The 16,370-nt window shown below is 42.4% G+C and overlaps 2 protein-coding genes across 2 annotated transcripts; both read left to right on the forward strand.

The window, feature by feature from the left end:
* The first annotated feature begins 4,674 nt into the window (after window positions 1-4,674).
* Window positions 4,675-7,008, forward strand: LOC127293619 (uncharacterized). Its single transcript, XM_051323259.1, has 2 exons — window positions 4,675-5,036; window positions 5,251-7,008. Exons 1-2 carry the CDS (start codon window positions 4,779-4,781, stop codon window positions 6,775-6,777), a joined length of 1,785 nt encoding a protein of 594 aa, XP_051179219.1. The 5' UTR covers window positions 4,675-4,778; the 3' UTR covers window positions 6,778-7,008.
* Window positions 7,009-9,226: 2,218 nt separating this feature from the next.
* LOC127293621 (uncharacterized) lies at window positions 9,227-14,531 on the forward strand. Its single transcript, XM_051323261.2, has 10 exons — window positions 9,227-9,551; window positions 10,502-10,694; window positions 10,772-10,929; window positions 11,052-11,197; window positions 12,176-12,238; window positions 12,353-12,445; window positions 12,947-13,108; window positions 13,230-13,327; window positions 13,401-13,564; window positions 13,802-14,531. The coding sequence occupies exons 1-10, from the start codon at window positions 9,320-9,322 to the stop codon at window positions 14,113-14,115; spliced, it is 1,623 nt and encodes a 540-aa protein (XP_051179221.1). The 5' UTR covers window positions 9,227-9,319; the 3' UTR covers window positions 14,116-14,531.
* Window positions 14,532-16,370: the final 1,839 nt, after the last annotated feature.

Raw genomic sequence — 16,370 nt, forward strand, 5'->3', positions numbered from 1 at the left:
TGGTCGCCGTGGTGGGTCGGCACCAGGTCGCCGAAAGTGCAAGCCGAGGCAGCGAATAGAGGGCTACTGCATGCTCTACGCCGACTACTTCGCCGACGATCCATCGCACGGTGAGGCTATTTTTAGGTGTCGTTTCAGGATGAGCCGGAAGCTCTTCCTAAAAATTGTGTATGCCCTTCGAGAGTACGACTCCAATTTCAGATGCAAGTTGGATTGCACCGGCATGGCAGGGTTTTCCGCCCTCCAAAAGTGCACAGTGGCATATGAAGCTCCTGGTGATTCTACCGATGACTATCTTCGGATGGCGGAGTCCACCGCCCTTGATTGTTTCTACCGGTTCTGCAGGGCGGTGATAGCAGTGTTCGGGGACATCTACTTGAGATCACCGACTATCGAAGAAACTGCTAAGATCCTCACTGTCAATGAAGCTCGAGGATTTCCAGGGATGCTTGGAAGCATTGACTGCATGCATTGAAAATGGAAGAACTGTCCGTTTGTCTGACATGGAATGTAGAAGGGTCACAAAAAAGGCTGCACTGTGATACTTGAGGCAGTGGCTACCCATGATCTCTGGATTTGACACTCCTTCTTTGGTATGCCGGGATCCAACAACGACATCAACGTCTTGCAGTGCTCGCCAATCTTCTCCAAGCTTGTTGAGGGTCATGCTCCCCCGGTTAACTCTGTGATCAATGCCCGGCAGTACAACAAGGGATACTATCTTGCATACGGCATCTATCCAAAGTGGACAACATTTGTGAAGACTATCTCAGGCGCCGTCGTCCCGAAGGAGGTGGAGTTTGTCAAGATACAAGAAGGTTGCCAAAAGGACGTCGAGCGTGCATTTGGTGTCCTCCAGCAGAGATTTGTTGTAGTCCGGTTCCCGCTTTGACTTGGTCCAAAGATCAGATGTTGGAGGTGATGAACTGTTGTGTGTGCTTACACAACATGATTATCGAGGATGAGCGGAAGCATCCGGTGAGTGAACAAGCTGCACCATATGACAGAGAGGGTCCTCTTGCACAGCCTAACCACCAGGTGCCGGCATCGTGGGATGCGTTCATCGCTATGCGTCAGGAGATTCGAGACTCCAAAATGCATCAACAGCTGCAGGATGATCTGGTGGAGCACATATGGACGCTTCGAGGCAACACCAACTAGTTTCCATTTGATTTGTTTGAAAACTTGTCTTGTTATGTTGAACTGTAACGTTTATTTATAAAAATAAGCCAAATATTGGCAAAACTGGTCAAATTCGCTGAATTATGCAGACATCCAGAGACGTTTTTCTCTAAAAATCGCCGAACCCCGCGTGTCTACCAGGGAGAAACTTCGGTGCTCCCCGAGTCAAACTTTCGTCCAATCCAACGCTAAATAGCGCTGGATTTCGGCCCTGGTAGCCCCAACGGCTGGAGATGCTCTAAGGATCGTGCCATGCACTAGCAATACCTTACCAACATGATGTTGCTTGCGTTACCGGATACATATGCTAGTATACTAGGGTTGCCACACTTTGCCATACCCATATATATATATGTTAGACAAGTTTAACCATATTAGTCTGTTAGCCACCCTCGTGGTAGGATTGTACTCTGAACTACACAACACTACTATGCTTGGTTGTTTTGATATTGTGAAGTAGACATATGGAAGTATAATCAGAATTTTGAGACTTGAGGAAGTTTCCATCCATAATTTGTTGCAAAAGTACCATGTTTTTACCATGACATAGATTTTCCATTGCAAGAGAAAGGCCTATTAGAACAAAACTCCCACTTAATACAACAATAAAAATTCGCAGCAATATTTATAAAATATCACCACGACATTTTTTTTGTTGCAATTTGAGACTCTACTGCACTATGTCGTTACAATACGACAAAATTATAGCTACATTATTACTTTTTGTGCAATAGAAGACTATATCTCAACGAAATTTGAAGTTCTTGCTATTCGTTGTGCTACATATTATTCTCGGGAGGAAACTAAAATCGGCGGCAATAAGATGCAACAATGCAACAATTTATTGTGTCGATAAATTCGTTCCTATAGTACCCATTGTAGTGGACGCATAAAAGTCAGCCAATTCATGCACAAATAAAGTATTGAGTTTCTAAGAAAATAAACAATGTAAAATTGTGCGACTAATCCATGTATGTGTTCATAATCAACAAAATGCCAAGTATGCTTACACTTGGGTATGTATAGAAGCACTCGAGCAAACACACACTTTTTATGTGATGAAGGAACAAGTGTACCATGCCAAAATGTGTAGATATTATAGCATGTTCAAGTTCAAGCATAATTATTTTCCATTGAACTTGATTTGTGACAGGTAAGATCAATTGACATGCTTGTTCGCAAGAAGCGGTAGGTTCAAGAAATAACCCACTCAAGTGTTTTTGAGTAGGGTCAGATCCGACATACCAGTTGTATTTAGTGCCCATCTACCGAACGTATTTTGGTCGCTATGTTTCCATGCAGAAGACGTGCCTATAAAAAGAGCTGCAAACTCCGCACTTGCTCACCCACTTCAAGTTGTACAACTTAGAGTGAAGCACGTACACACTACTAACTCGTAACTAAAATTTCTCTTGAGAGAAGACAAATGCTCGAGATTCCAGTGCTTTCGTTCGAGATAGATCAACATAGGTATGTGAGGCATCAGGAGTTCTTAAAATGCAAGGAGCATCGAAGGTACTTTTCCGTAGACTATTCAGTGAAGGTTCAGAATCTTATCGAGCTGAAGGAGAAATGTAGTCTGCACAAAACACTTCCTTCATGCGAGACCTCAAGCTGGAGGAACCCACTGACTGCAAAATAGAAAAGGGCACACATTATTTGACCCATGTAGATGTAGGTAGATGAGCTAGGAGCACTCGACTAACATATGGCGTGCTTTGCAAGTGTGTGTAGTAGACCACCAGACCTGAATACTTCTGGACGTGGTATAATGTGGCATTTGATAACCGATATGCATTTATGTATTTAAAAAACAATGCAAAACATTTTAATGTAAGAGAAAAACAAAAGTTACAATCTGCATTAATGAAAAATGAAATCATTGCAAAAATTGGCAACTTCATTGCTGAAGCTTGCACTAAGCGTTCCTTTTTTCGTTCTTGATGGGCAAACAATAGTGTCTCTACATTAAAATTCCTTCAGCTCGGAAAATCATCGTTTTAAATTAAGTCACCCGCTTGTCCAAGCACGTGAAGGATCACAATTTTCATGAAGGGAACAACCATCAAAGCTTCAAATAAAGACAATGATCCAAGGATTAGAGCAGAGGCTACTTTGAGGCATTTCGGTTCAAATTAAATTATGGGAGAATCTTCGTATGTATTTACGGGTTTATGGTTTGTTATCTATCTTTGGTTGCCTTTAGGAGAATACAAGACTTTGTCCTTGAAGAAAAAAGATTTTGAAGATCTCGAAGATTTATTAGTATATTTTAGATTTTATTATGTTACCGTTGGAGACAAGTTGTGTCTCTCTACCATGTACTATTTATTACTATGAATATGAATAAATGTGGCATTGATTGTCAAAAAATACGGAGTATGACCCACCTCAGATCAACCAACCGCCCAACCCTGGGTCGATCAGGTCGCACCTCGCGCAGACAAGTCATCCTGACATCGAAAACAAGATAGGCCAAATGGGAAACACAACTGGCCAACTCTAGTATCCTTAATATTCTGGGGCAGGAAAGGAAAAGGACTTTCCTCCCGTGGTCTCTCCTCTCAGCCGCCGCCCTAACCCTAGCCGCCTCCAGTTCATCCTCCTCCATAGATTGGTTCCCCCTCCTCCGGTCGGCTTCGCCGGCGTCAGGAGGAGTGGGGAACCCGATCTATGCGTGGAGTTTTGAATAAAAGTATTGTTTTCATTAGATTATGTTAGGATTTTGGTAGCCGCCTTCTTGTTGGTTTCCCCTCAATGGAGATGGCATCGTATGCAATAAGTGATCTTCGGACTTTCGTTCGGCGACGAGATCTTCTTCCCGGCGTCAATGGTGGTGTTGAACAATCACAATTTTCTAGGTATGGGTCTTCGGATCTTGCTTCGCCAGATCGATTTTGGATCTTTTGTCATTGTTGCCGCGAGGAGGATTATCCTCGCAGTTTTTGTCCCGGCTGCTACGTCCTCGACAATGGTGATTCGTACTCTCGGCTCTCCATCGACGACGACAAAGCTAGTTGGTTATTATTCCCTGATATACTGGTGTTGGTACTCTTGCCGATGTTGTATGACTGCTTTAATGGTTGCGTGCGTGCACGCAGTCTTGGCATTGCGGCTCAAAAAATTATGGGAGAACTTTCGTCGGTATCTACAGGTCTATGGTTCGTTATGTATCTTTGGCTGCCTTCACAAGAGTACAAGATTGTGTTCTGGAAGAAGAAAGAAATTGAAGACCTCGAAGATTTGTTACTATCTTTTAGACTTTATTTTGTAATCGTTGGAGTCAGTTCATGTATCTCTACCATGTACTATTTGTTACTATGAATATATGTGGTATTGATTGTCAAAAAAAAAAATATTCTGGGGCAGGGTGGTAAAAATGAGCCGGAATGTGAACCAACAAACTCAATGCATTACTCATCTAACAAAACTCACCACAATCTGAAAAAAAAAAAATGAAAAAAAACTCACCCCTCCCCGCTCCTCCTCAATACTCGCTGCACCCAGCGCTGAAAAATTTGAAGCAAAAAAAGGTCCCCGCTTTTCTGTCCCATCCATCGGCAGCACAAATCCTAGGGTTTACCGCTCCGCCGGCGATGTCCGACGCCGTTGAGCTGGAGGGCGCCCGCCGCCTGGCGCTGCTCGCCTTCGCGAAGCTCTCTCAGTACGGGCTCAGCGCGTCCTCTGCTCCTACCGCCGATCTCCCGCGACTCCTCAGCTGCTGCTTCCAGTTGCTGCGCCGCCTGGACCACGCCGACCTCGACCTAGCCACCAGATGCGCCGACCATCTCCGCTCCTTCATCCACAGCGTCCTCTCCCGCGACCCCGGCCCCTTCCTTCTCCCGGCCCTCGAGGTACCCTGCCTGCCCACACGCATCCTTAGTTCCTTCCTAGGCGCAATTAAGCTGCAATGTCCTCTTCCAAAAGAAAAATCTGCAATTTCCAGGGACGAGTTTGCTGAAACTTTTAGATGGGCCAATAAAGATTGTTGCTTGCCATCATTTTTTCCATGAAGAAGGGGGAAGTTGATTTCAGAAATTTGATTAGGCATTCGGCTATGTATTGCAGGTGTTATTTGAGAATCTTGTGGATGTCAACCAGCTGAGGGGGAGTTACACCATGCTCGATGATGATGCCACACAGAAAGGGTCGAGGATCTCTAAAACATGCCAGTGTGAGTTCCGAATCAAACTGGAGCTCATGTCCCACCATTTCATTTCATCTTTGCAAGATGAGGTGGGATCTGAGCAGTTTTTGGCCGCACTCGATTGGTCAGAGAAGGCAACGCAGCGCATCCCAGAACTTGGCTTGGCTACAGCTCTTTCCCTAGTCCGAAGGAGCTATTCGTTCTCTATGCCTGTCATTGCACAAGCTCATTTTGTATTGCTTGCGGCCAGATGTGTTGCCAATGGGGATCTGGACCTGCATTTGCAAGTGTTTCAGCATACCATGAGTGCTTATTTGATATGCTTGCCATCATTGGGTGTTTTCGACAGAAATAATGCCATGAAAACCCCGTTCAGTTACTGGGCCAACACGAGACCTCCTAACTCTTTCATCCCAGACGCGACTAATCAGAAACTAAACTGTCAGATCGATAGGCTGCTTTCTTGCTGCAAGGCGCACTCTGATGATGGCCTACACCTCAAAGAGACGGATGCATTTGATATTTGTGTGAGCTTCATTGAAGAGAGCCAGCATATGTTTCCTGAACAACTGAGGCAGGAAGCTGTCATTATTGTCAAGAGAATAGTGTTAAATAGCCTTGGTTGTGCTAAGCAGAAGGAGACACATGGATTGGATGCTAAAGTTTCAGAGGAGGTGATCTACCTCGCTGCTGTACTTAGGCTAATGGGTTCTTCTTTTCTAGAGATTCTTAACTGTCTTAGGAAAATGAGGGTTGAAGATGGCATGCAACGTGAGAAATTTACCGCGCTTTGCATAGAAACCATCCGCTTGCTTGGGCAATATGAAGCTAATGGACTTCATAGAGATGACTTGTTTGCCAGGTTTGACAAGCCTGTTGACAGGGAAATGCCCTTGGTGTTGATGCTTTTTCATTTTGCTAGTCTGTTAGTCTTTTGTTTGAGAATGAGGTTTGGTTTTTTGTGGAAAGGTTGCATTATCATGCTGATGATGACCATGAATCTTGTGATTGATCAAGAGAGAAGTCTGAGTGCATTTCAGTTTCTTATTGCTTCAAAAGATTCTGCAACTCCTTCCATTCACCAAGAGGACAGTTTGAAGGTTTCTGTCCCCAGAAAGTCAATAGCTTCTCAGTTCAACAATTTACGTAAACTTCGTGTTGGAGGTGACAGCAGTTTGGGCGCCCCTCAGAGGTGTAAATCTCGAGACGGAAGAGCCATTTTCGAGCTCATTCCAGGATACAAACAGAACTCTTCAGAGTGGGATGATCTTGTGGATTTTGTTGAATGCGATGAAGATATGGATTATTCAAGTTGGTTTATGCAGCGGGCCAAATTCAAGGAGTATAAGGACACCAAATGGAAGAGAAGCAAGCGACCCAGCGAGAACTCCTCCAAGATAAGGGAACTCTGTGCGAATAAAAGTGAAAGGCGGAAGACCTCACGGTGACTCATCTGGCTAGATTCCATGGATTGGTCCAAATAACAGATTGCGTACTAGTCCTGCCTTGTTGTTTGAAATGAAACTGTTCTGTGATGTGATATAAGTGAAAGTATGTCCATTTACAGAAGTGTATATATGACAGTTGACTGCTGATCAGGGATCGTCTTAGCCGTTAATTTTTTGCGCTGTGCTTTCATGAAAAGAAAGACAATTAAGCAAAATTGTTCTGTGTTTTCATGATGTTGTCTGAGTTTGAAGGGTTTTTATCATTTCTTAAACGGTTTTTGCTATATCTTAGTCGACCACGAGATAACTACAAGTCGACAGTAAGAACCATCTGATTGAAATATTTGGATTTAAATAAGTAGGGATGAGAAGATCATCATCTAAGAACTATGAATGTCGACTGAGAAGTTGTAACTTCTTTGTGAAAATTATGTGATCTAGTGGCATTCGAGCTGTTTGTATCTTTGGAATACGTGCAGCCTTGAATTTCAACGGTCATACTAATTATTCCCGTGATTTATCTATCTATTTGCAATGGTCAAACTATAATGGATCTTTGATACTGTTTGATCTGCATATGCTTCATGCCTGGTCTTAGCTGCATTGTTCTTTCTTAGAACTGTGCATAGGTTCCGATGTGCAGGACATCTGTGACTGAGACGGTGATGTACAATTATGTGTCTGAATATGACCCGAAATTGAGGTACAATTTAGTTTTTGGTCAACTGGAAATTTGGAAAATACTCAGTCCCTATTGAAGCTATACTAATTGTGATTAGATGGTTTACAGATATCTATGTGAAGGTGTGACGACAACTTACCGTGTATGTGCCTCTTGCAGATGATGGATACCGTTTTTTTCTGCAGATGAGGTGCAGGTTCATTCAAATCATGTGTGCGCCATTGTTTCCCTGATATATTATCGAGGTGCTGATGTTATTGCAAAAAAACCAAATAACTTTTGATACAGAATGAGTTCATGAATTCCAGGCACTACTGGGTTTTGGAAGGAAATCCAGGCAGCACCTTATTCATCGTAAGGTGCGTGGACCGGTTCATGTTCTGACCTTTAGTAACTAGTTCTGCAGCGATAATACTACTCCTACTTATATTGTTGATTCTGACCGTATTCTTAGACGGAGCTTGATGAGCACATGCATGTCTGAAATTGTTTGTATGACTGCTCTGATGAATGAGAACTTTTTTAGTAGGATTTGGAGGTTCATCTATCTTGTCAGTTCTTTACTAGTATCTCAAAACCAGTACCACTTCATTAACAGTATTCTTCCTTACAGTCTGATTATTGTGGAGCAGTTCAATTTGATTTGGTGCAGACTGATAAGTTGGATCTTGGATGTGCACTAGCCTTTATGGACATGGTCCCTGTGGAGCTGGAAACGTATCAAATGGTGGCAACAAGTCTGATATAAGGCACTGATGTTATAATCTGACACATGAAGTCATCGTGATGTTCCACAAAGGCAACTTCCGGTGAACCTTGACCTTCCATACCGTGAATGACACTTGTGTCCAGGTTGGAAATGTTCTGAGTGTTCCTGGTTCTTGAACCTCTGCAGCAGGCTCTGCTAAGAAGGCGCCCTGCAGTTCATCCAGTGGGAAATCCATCTGGAGCTTTTGTAGTGGGGTTCGTACTTTCTTTTGTACTCCCACCGTCCCACCAAAAGTGTCAAAGTTGTTACACTTTTGGTGGGATGGAGGGAGTAGTAGTGATCCGTGTTAACTCGGTATTTCTCAGTTGGAAAGTTCAGTATGTTTGTACTGTTTCTTAGTAGTACATTGCATACGGGAGAAAATAAGGTACGCCTATTCTCGAAAAAAATGCCGTAGCATGTCTGGAGTTGGATGTTGTCGGGCGAGAAGTGGAAATATAAAATGCCTTTCGTGACCGTGGGTATATCTCGAATGATTGCAGTTTGCTATTATTGTTAGCAAGTTAACAGTGATCGTCATAGCTTGGACAGTGAATTTTCAGGGAAGAGAAAAACATAGGAATTTGCAACAGTAACCTACCAAACCACCTTAGTCGGTGGTGGACTAGCCTCTCGTTGATTGGTGCCACCTCTAGTCTATCGCGAATTACCTCGTCCTCCGTCTCAGTTCATAGGGCTTGCAAATTCCGTACGTTTTCGCTGAACTATTCGTGTTGCGTTTGGTGGCCGCCCCGCCGGTATTTTAGCAAAACATTCTTTGTTGTTTTCGTGGTGTTGGTCCAGTTTGAAGAGTTCATCAAATCTTTGAAATACTACTACTGTATGTGATTCAGTGGTCCTCAAGCTGTTTGTATTTTCGGAGCATGCGCAAGTTTGAATTTCAACGGTCAAACAATAATTCTTTTTTCAAATACTACTTGGCTGTTGAAGTGGGCCGTGTAATAAATTCAGCAGAGAAAAAACCAATGTCTCTGTCCAGTACACACGCTTTCCCCCGACAAACGAAGCGGGTTTCCTAAACTCGAAGCCAAGAGCTGCACGCAGCCCGCCCGCCCGCCTGCGCTTCCACATCCAAAGCGCCGCCGCGGGAGATGGCCCCCGCCGCCGCCGCCGCCGCCGCGGCTGCCGTGCCGGGGGCGGCCACCACCACCACCTGGTCCACCTCAGGGGACGCCGCGCGCCCCGCCGCCTCCACCCAGTCGCCGTCCCGGCGCACGGTCCCAGGGCTCCTCGTTTTCTTCTCCCTCGCCGCGCTCCTCATCCTCTCCTCCGGCGACGACGCCGCCGCCTACGAGGCCGCCACGTCCGAGCGCCCCCTCAAAGGTCCGTGCTACCCCGAACCAAACTCGTTCCGCGACCGCTCGCCGTGCTCCGATTTAGAGCTCCTGCTGCGTGAGGATTGCGGGCTCCCTCTAGGGTTTAGGGGTTTTCCGCGGTCCTGCGTTAGGAGCTCTGGCTGGGGCTTAGTTTTCCGTATATGGTGTTAGGGTGTTTTTATTTTTCAGTAGTAATTGTACTTGAGAAGTCGCGCCTTCTTTTTGGGCGAGGATATTCAGTAATATGGCCTTCAGGGTTTGTGCTCTGGACTCAGTTGGGGTGCGGAGGGGTTGGTTGATTTCGTTCTTCTTCCAGTATCGCAAATGCCGCTGTAGGTTACAATGTTAGTGCTGCCCTTGCGTTGGCTTGGCTAGTTTCTCAAGTATGGTTGATTCAAGGAGGGATACTAATTTCATCCCTATGTGCAGTGATATGTATGTGTATAATGTGTGCTAAGGTTTACTTACACATACGCCTCTAGTCCTTCCTTTTAACCCCCCTCTAGCTGAACACCTGAAGGATGGTTACAGTGTTAGGAACTCTGGCGGGGCTTAGTTTTCGAATATGGTTTAAGCATGTTTTTATTTATCAGTAGTATTGTAGGAGAAGTTGCGCCTTCTTTTTGGGCGAGGATATTCAGCAATATGCCTTCAGAGCTTGTGCTCTGGACTCAGTTGGGGTGTTACAATGTTAGTGCTGCCCTTGCGTTGGCTTGGCTAGTTTCTCAAGTATGGTTGATTCAAGGAGGGATACTAATTTCATCCCTATGTGCAGTGATATGTATTTGTGCTAAGGTTTACTTACACATATGCCTGCAGTCCCCTTCCTTTTAACCCCCCTCTAGCTGAACACCTGAAGGATGGTTTCTAAATATTCTTGTTATACTTCAGCACATTTATTGCACTATTTTAGTATTTTACATGCGCTGATATTGACCTAATTAGTTATCACTGTAGATGTTAGTTTGGAGCATCCAGAGTTGACATTTGCTCTCTCATCCATCGGTGGGAAATTTTGTGAGCGAATCCGCATATCTGGAATACCAAGGTGGCAGCTTCAAAGCTATGCAAACCAAATACATGTTGGACTCAATGTTTCTCATTCAATGCCAGTAAAGTTGCACTGGAAAATTGGTATCTGCTTTCATAGGTAAGTCTTGTATTGTCTAATATGTGAAATGTACGCATCTTTGCTATGCAGAAAACTGAAGCAATTTTCGTTTGCAGGAATGTTTCTATGGGTTTGTGCGAATGCGAGACAGGTGACTGGCAAGTTTTGCAAGATGGCATGTGGAATGCTGTCAAGTCACCATATGGTAGCAAATACGTTGACGTGAAGCTGGCTGATAAGAAATCTACTGCCTTCAGCCTTTCCATTCAGGAAGGTAAGGATATTTTTTCCTGAAATGATTCTTTCTTGCTGGTCACATATACTATCTAAGAGCATCTGTATCTGCCTTTTTGTCTCAATCAATTTGTTGTCATTCCGTGCAATATAATTTTGCAGAGCTTCAGAAATGGCGTTTAGCTTGCCTTGCTATTGGATTTGTTCTGCTATTCATATCACCCATTGTTAGTAAATGGGCACCTTTTTACTATAGCAGCTCTATGGCTCTTGGAATCCTACTTGTGGTGCTGATTGTCCTTTTCCAGGTATTACTTTAGTTACTCGAATATGATTCTCTTCATAAAGATTCATTATTAAAAAAGTGAAATGAAATTAATGCATTCTATCAAGACAACCTATTTTCTAAGGCGTTCTCACAAGTTCACTAATTGTTCGATGCTCAAAAATTTGGAGTACCACTAAGCTCTCTGGATGCAGCTTAAACTGAATTTGCTGTTTATGGTAGTTTCAAGTAGAGTAAATCAAGTCTAAAGTTTGCACCATTTCCCCTTAAGGATCCTTGCAAAGTGTAAAGTGTTAATGCTAACATTTATTTTATTATTAAACCTAGAGACTTCAGTTCACTTATTTAAGTAAGATAGTTAAGCCCAGTAACTTTTTTTTGTTAAACATTATTTTTTATGGTGATTCAACATAGTACTAAGTTGATTCAATAGCATTTTACCGATCTTACTGTGATAGTATTGAAGTTCTTTTGTGCAAATACTCTATTAAACTTTGTAGCTCCTTGTAGCATCATGTAGTGAACAAATGGACCAGCGTCTTGTAAGATCCCTATGTAATATTGTAAAGTGGATCAGCGCAAGCATAAGAATACCGTAATCTCAGTCAGAGGTCTGATTGACCCACCAGCATTGAACTTTGTTTACTTCAGTACATTTAAATGACCATTTTCTTGAAATCAGTACTGATTTTGCTGGTTGAGGGAATCACGGGCATGTCTGATGAGGGAATTATTTTTTGTTTAGGTTCATCTCTGTCTGTTCTCTACTCTTCTAGATAAGTAGATAACTATTCTAGTGCTCATATAATATGATGTTACAGTAATCAAAACTCTCCATTCCCTAAATTTGGTAATGTTTGCTCAATACACCTTGATGGTGACAAGTTATCAGTCTGACACTCTATAATTGCTGATAAAGAACAGTCATTTGCGACCAGGTTTCTGTTATTTGCTGATGGAAAATTGGTTCCCTTATATACTGACCTAGTTCTTGTTATAGGGAATGAAATTGCTACCAATGGGCAAAAAAAGTGTATTATACCTTACAATTTATGGATCTGTGGTAAGTTCTGCATATCCTCAACATTTTCATTAACATTTTATTACACCATAAATATTTCTCTTTGACTATTCTCCCTAATTCATGACATCTGTCCATTCCTTTCCCAATATTTAGTTAGGTGTTGGCTCCTACGCCGTACACTATTTCTCCACATTGGTTGCCTCTATTCTGGAAAACTTTGGCTTGAGCGAGGAGATGCACAACCCTGTAAGTAATTCATCCATGTATCAATCATCAGAGTTGTTGATCGAAGAATTAATTATTTTTTGACCCGGAAAACAGTAGGACTCCTACTGTTAGATATTAATCAAAAAGGGATAATTACACAAAATTATATGTACAAGGCCACATGGGCTTGAAGCCACATGCTACATCGAAGAATTAATTAGCTCAATACCTCACAGAAATGCATAATTGTTAAAGTACCATTGAGCGCGAGGAAGACATGTGGTGGTATTGCATTTGTCCTAAATACCCATATTTGCAATGATACTGACCTAATTCCTTGAATATACTTTAGCCTAGTTTTTTGTTCGCCCTTTCGCATGATATTATTTTATTTGCGCAATCTGCTGACTTCCCAAATATTTCTGCTTTCAGAAATGGTTCATGCCATTTTATCTTGTCTAGCAATAATACTCATTTATCATTACTTTGGATAATCTACAAGCTCTTCAAATAGCAAAATTCATTGATCATGAATTACAGGTGTCCATCTTCCTGGTGGTAGCAGTTGTCTTGACTGGAGCTGGTTTTGGCTATTGGATGGTGAGGAGATTTATCATTTCGAAAGACGGGAGCGTTGATGCTGGGATAGCACAGTTTGTGAAGTGGGCTATGCGTGTTGTTGCAATATTCTTTATTACACAGGTGTGCTTCTTTTCGAACACTTAGTATTCTTCTCATGCATCTGTGAGGACTCTGAATCTCGGTTACTGCCTACATCAGATTTAGCTGTTTTTGGAAATTCATATATGACATTATCTTGTAGAGCACACTCGATCCTATTCTAGCATCGGCTGCTCTTGCTGCTTGCTGGTGGATTTGCTCTGTATTGACAGCAAACAGAGTCCGCAAGCCAATGACATGGTAAGTCCCGAGTTAATTAATGTTGATGTTGCGAACTTACTTTGAAGCCCTGAATATGTTGATTCTACCGCAGGAAGCAAAAGCAATCAATGATTTCTTCTCCTCCAAGGTTTACTCAAGTATCACCCAACAGCCGCCAGGTCCAGTTCTTAAGTCCATCATCCAGGGCAGGTATTGGAAGAGTCACATCAACCAGTTCAGCCACACAGTATGGTTGGAACAATTTAGCCAATGGAGGTAAAAACAGTTTTATTATCTGTGTACAACTGGGAGTCCATGTACTGTCCCTCTTATGGGAAACTGGAACTGTCATAAAGAACCTCAACATATTTTTATGTTGATGTCTGCTTATTTTTGGTACTCCGTACTACAAACTAAGGATGCTCTTACAGTCATGATTAACTCAGACCTATAAAACCCATCAACTTTGACACATTGAAGCATTTGACAAGTAGCTACCTGTTATATTTGCAGGTCCGCCCCCCTCAACACTTACAAGGAGGGTAGCACCCAATCAAGATGAAGACTACTACTCCACCTTCCACAATATCGAACCACGGAAATATTCGAAGAGAGAATGGAAGGATTTCACTGAGGAATCGACCAGAAACGAACTGATGAAACACACAGCTACGCCAGAGTTTGCCCAATGGGCTGCTGACAATGCTCACCGGGTGCGGGTGGAGCGAGATGATGCATCGGAGGATGAGACGATTGAGAGCTCCTCGAGCTCTTCCAAAGAAACCGAGGAAGTTGATAAAGCTTCTGGTCTGTTCAGGTGGCTTTGATATTGGACGCAGACTGAACTAGCTCAGCGTGCTGCTTTTGTGCACGGTGTGTATAAGTAGGAAGACCGCGATTGAAACTTGGTAGCAGTAGGGGTGGTAGTTTATCAATGTAGGCTGTAGTTGATTTAACCTCTCAAATCTACTAATGCTAGATTTAGGTTGGCAGTTCATCCATGGATTGTTTGTCGTCAGTTGATGCATGCATCAGAGGACTTGAACTGATGCGACTTCTAAGTGGATCGATTAGAAACAATTCTGTTGGAACTTTTGTCATTGTCTTGTTGAGAACTTCTTGTCGCCCCCTTTCTCAGATGTAGAGTAGCATTTCAAGGCCTCAAGGGTCACCGTAATCTTATTTGTATGAATTTAAGCTTGTATGCAAAGGTAATGAAAAGAACGTTGGTAATTCTTGTTTATATGGGAGCTGATATGCGATGCTAAGGCTGATTGATTTCACATAGTATACAGAATATATATATATATACTATATATAAAAGTTGAACCCATTTGCTGAAATCTTAGAGCTTTGGATTTGGACACTGTTCACGGTTGCATTTTATCCAATTGAATCTTGACGCGTGGACAACTTCTACTGTTAGAAGGGCGATGGGTAAATCCTTCTAGCTGATTTCATTCTAAACAGATGGTGAGGGCCGTGTACAAGTTGCCGGTGGAAAACCAAGGGTACCGCTAGGGAATCGACTACTAGATGGATCCTCTATTTTTCCAGTCTGCATTTTTTTATCGGAAGCATTATATTATATTATATATTATATTATATTATACTATATATAAAAGCTGAGGGGATTTGCTGCTCCCACAGCGATATAAAAGCTGAGGGGATTTGCTGCTCCCACAACGATTTGGGCACTGTTCACGCGACATGAACAGTGCAGTGAACAGTGCATCGATTTTTTTTTCTTTTCTGGATTTTTAAAAACTTTTCATACTATTTTTTAAAGAATCTGATGGTAAATTTTTGCAGTAGATCGTCGATTTTCGTAATAATTTGTCGCGCTAACAATATTTAAAAACTCTGATCGTAATTTCTCACAGTACATCGTCGGTTGAAATAGTTAGATTTCGTAATAATTTGCAAGGCGGTAAGTATCTCTAATTTCTCAAAAATAATTTCTCGATGCAATCTTTTAACATGAACAGTAAGCACGAACAGTAATTTTCAGGTGTCAACTATGAAATAGATCGCTAATTACCTAATTTCTCAATGGTGCAACAACGTGTTAATTTCAACCTCAAGTTTAGTTTCAGTAGTATTTTTTTGCGAGGTGGCAACTACCTATATTTTTGTGGAAGGCAATAGCTTTGCAGACATCTCGAACATTGCCAATGTCAACTATGAAACACGCCATTAACTACTTACTATTAATTATTTAAGGCTGCATATTTTTCCGTTAGTCATTTTTCAACGACGCACGAGGGTAGTAATTTTTACACGAACCTTCCACCTCAACCGTGGTTCCGGATCGTAATTCCCCACCGATATTTCTTTAGTCCTGCATAACTCTTCAACGATGATTCAAAAAAATCCAACATTCGCCCCTCTTTTACTCGGGGAAAAATAATGTTGTCTTCTTCTACGGTAACATTAGAAAGATATATTTACTCCATCACCCGTTGTCTCTTTCGACCGGAGAAATACTACCATTTGCTTTTGTAGCAACACCGAAAACAAAAGCACTCACCATCTGCCGCCTATTTCACTGCCACTTTTGCGGTACTTAGCATCCATATATTGTTTTATTTCTACAATATTTAACCAATGATCTAGAAACAAAAGCACCCCACCATACGCCACCTATTTCACTGGCACTTTCATGGTATTTCAGCAACCCAGATATTGTATTATTTCTATAAAATTGTAACCAATGATCTTGATTGCAAGGGCACGGTCGAGTTTTAATATTCTTCAGCTGTTTTGAAAAGGAATCCCGCACTCTTAAACCTTAAAACCACCCTTTTAAAAAATAATACCGCATCACGGACAACACGAGCGCGGCGTGCGCCGCGCCGCAAACTTCCTAGTATATACTATATATAAAGGCTGACCCCCTTTGCTCAAATTTTAGACATTTAGGTACTGTTGATTTGGGTACTGTTGATGATAACATTTCATCCAATCAAATCTGGACGTGTCAGCGATTACTACTGTAGACGAGCACTCCGTTTAACTTTCCACGCGGGTCAATGCGGTGTGGTTGCTTCTCGAATTTTCTCCGAGTCTCCATCTCTTTCTC

This window comes from Lolium perenne, chromosome 4 (genome assembly GCF_019359855.2).
Source record: "Lolium perenne isolate Kyuss_39 chromosome 4, Kyuss_2.0, whole genome shotgun sequence".
Taxonomy (NCBI): Eukaryota; Viridiplantae; Streptophyta; class Magnoliopsida; order Poales; family Poaceae; genus Lolium; species Lolium perenne.

Coding starts and splice junctions, on each gene's coding strand:
- LOC127293619 (XM_051323259.1), top strand. CDS start 4,779: ATGTCCGACGCCGTTGAGCTGGAGGGCGCCCGCCGCCTGGCGCTGCTC. Junction 5,037..5,250: donor TCCTTCTCCCGGCCCTCGAG/GTACCCTGCCTG, acceptor TATGTATTGCAG/GTGTTATTTGAGAATCTTGT.
- LOC127293621 (XM_051323261.2), top strand. CDS start 9,320: ATGGCCCCCGCCGCCGCCGCCGCCGCCGCGGCTGCCGTGCCGGGGGCG. Junction 9,552..10,501: donor GTCCGAGCGCCCCCTCAAAG/GTCCGTGCTACC, acceptor TTATCACTGTAG/ATGTTAGTTTGGAGCATCCA. Junction 12,446..12,946: donor GCGAGGAGATGCACAACCCT/GTAAGTAATTCA, acceptor CATGAATTACAG/GTGTCCATCTTCCTGGTGGT.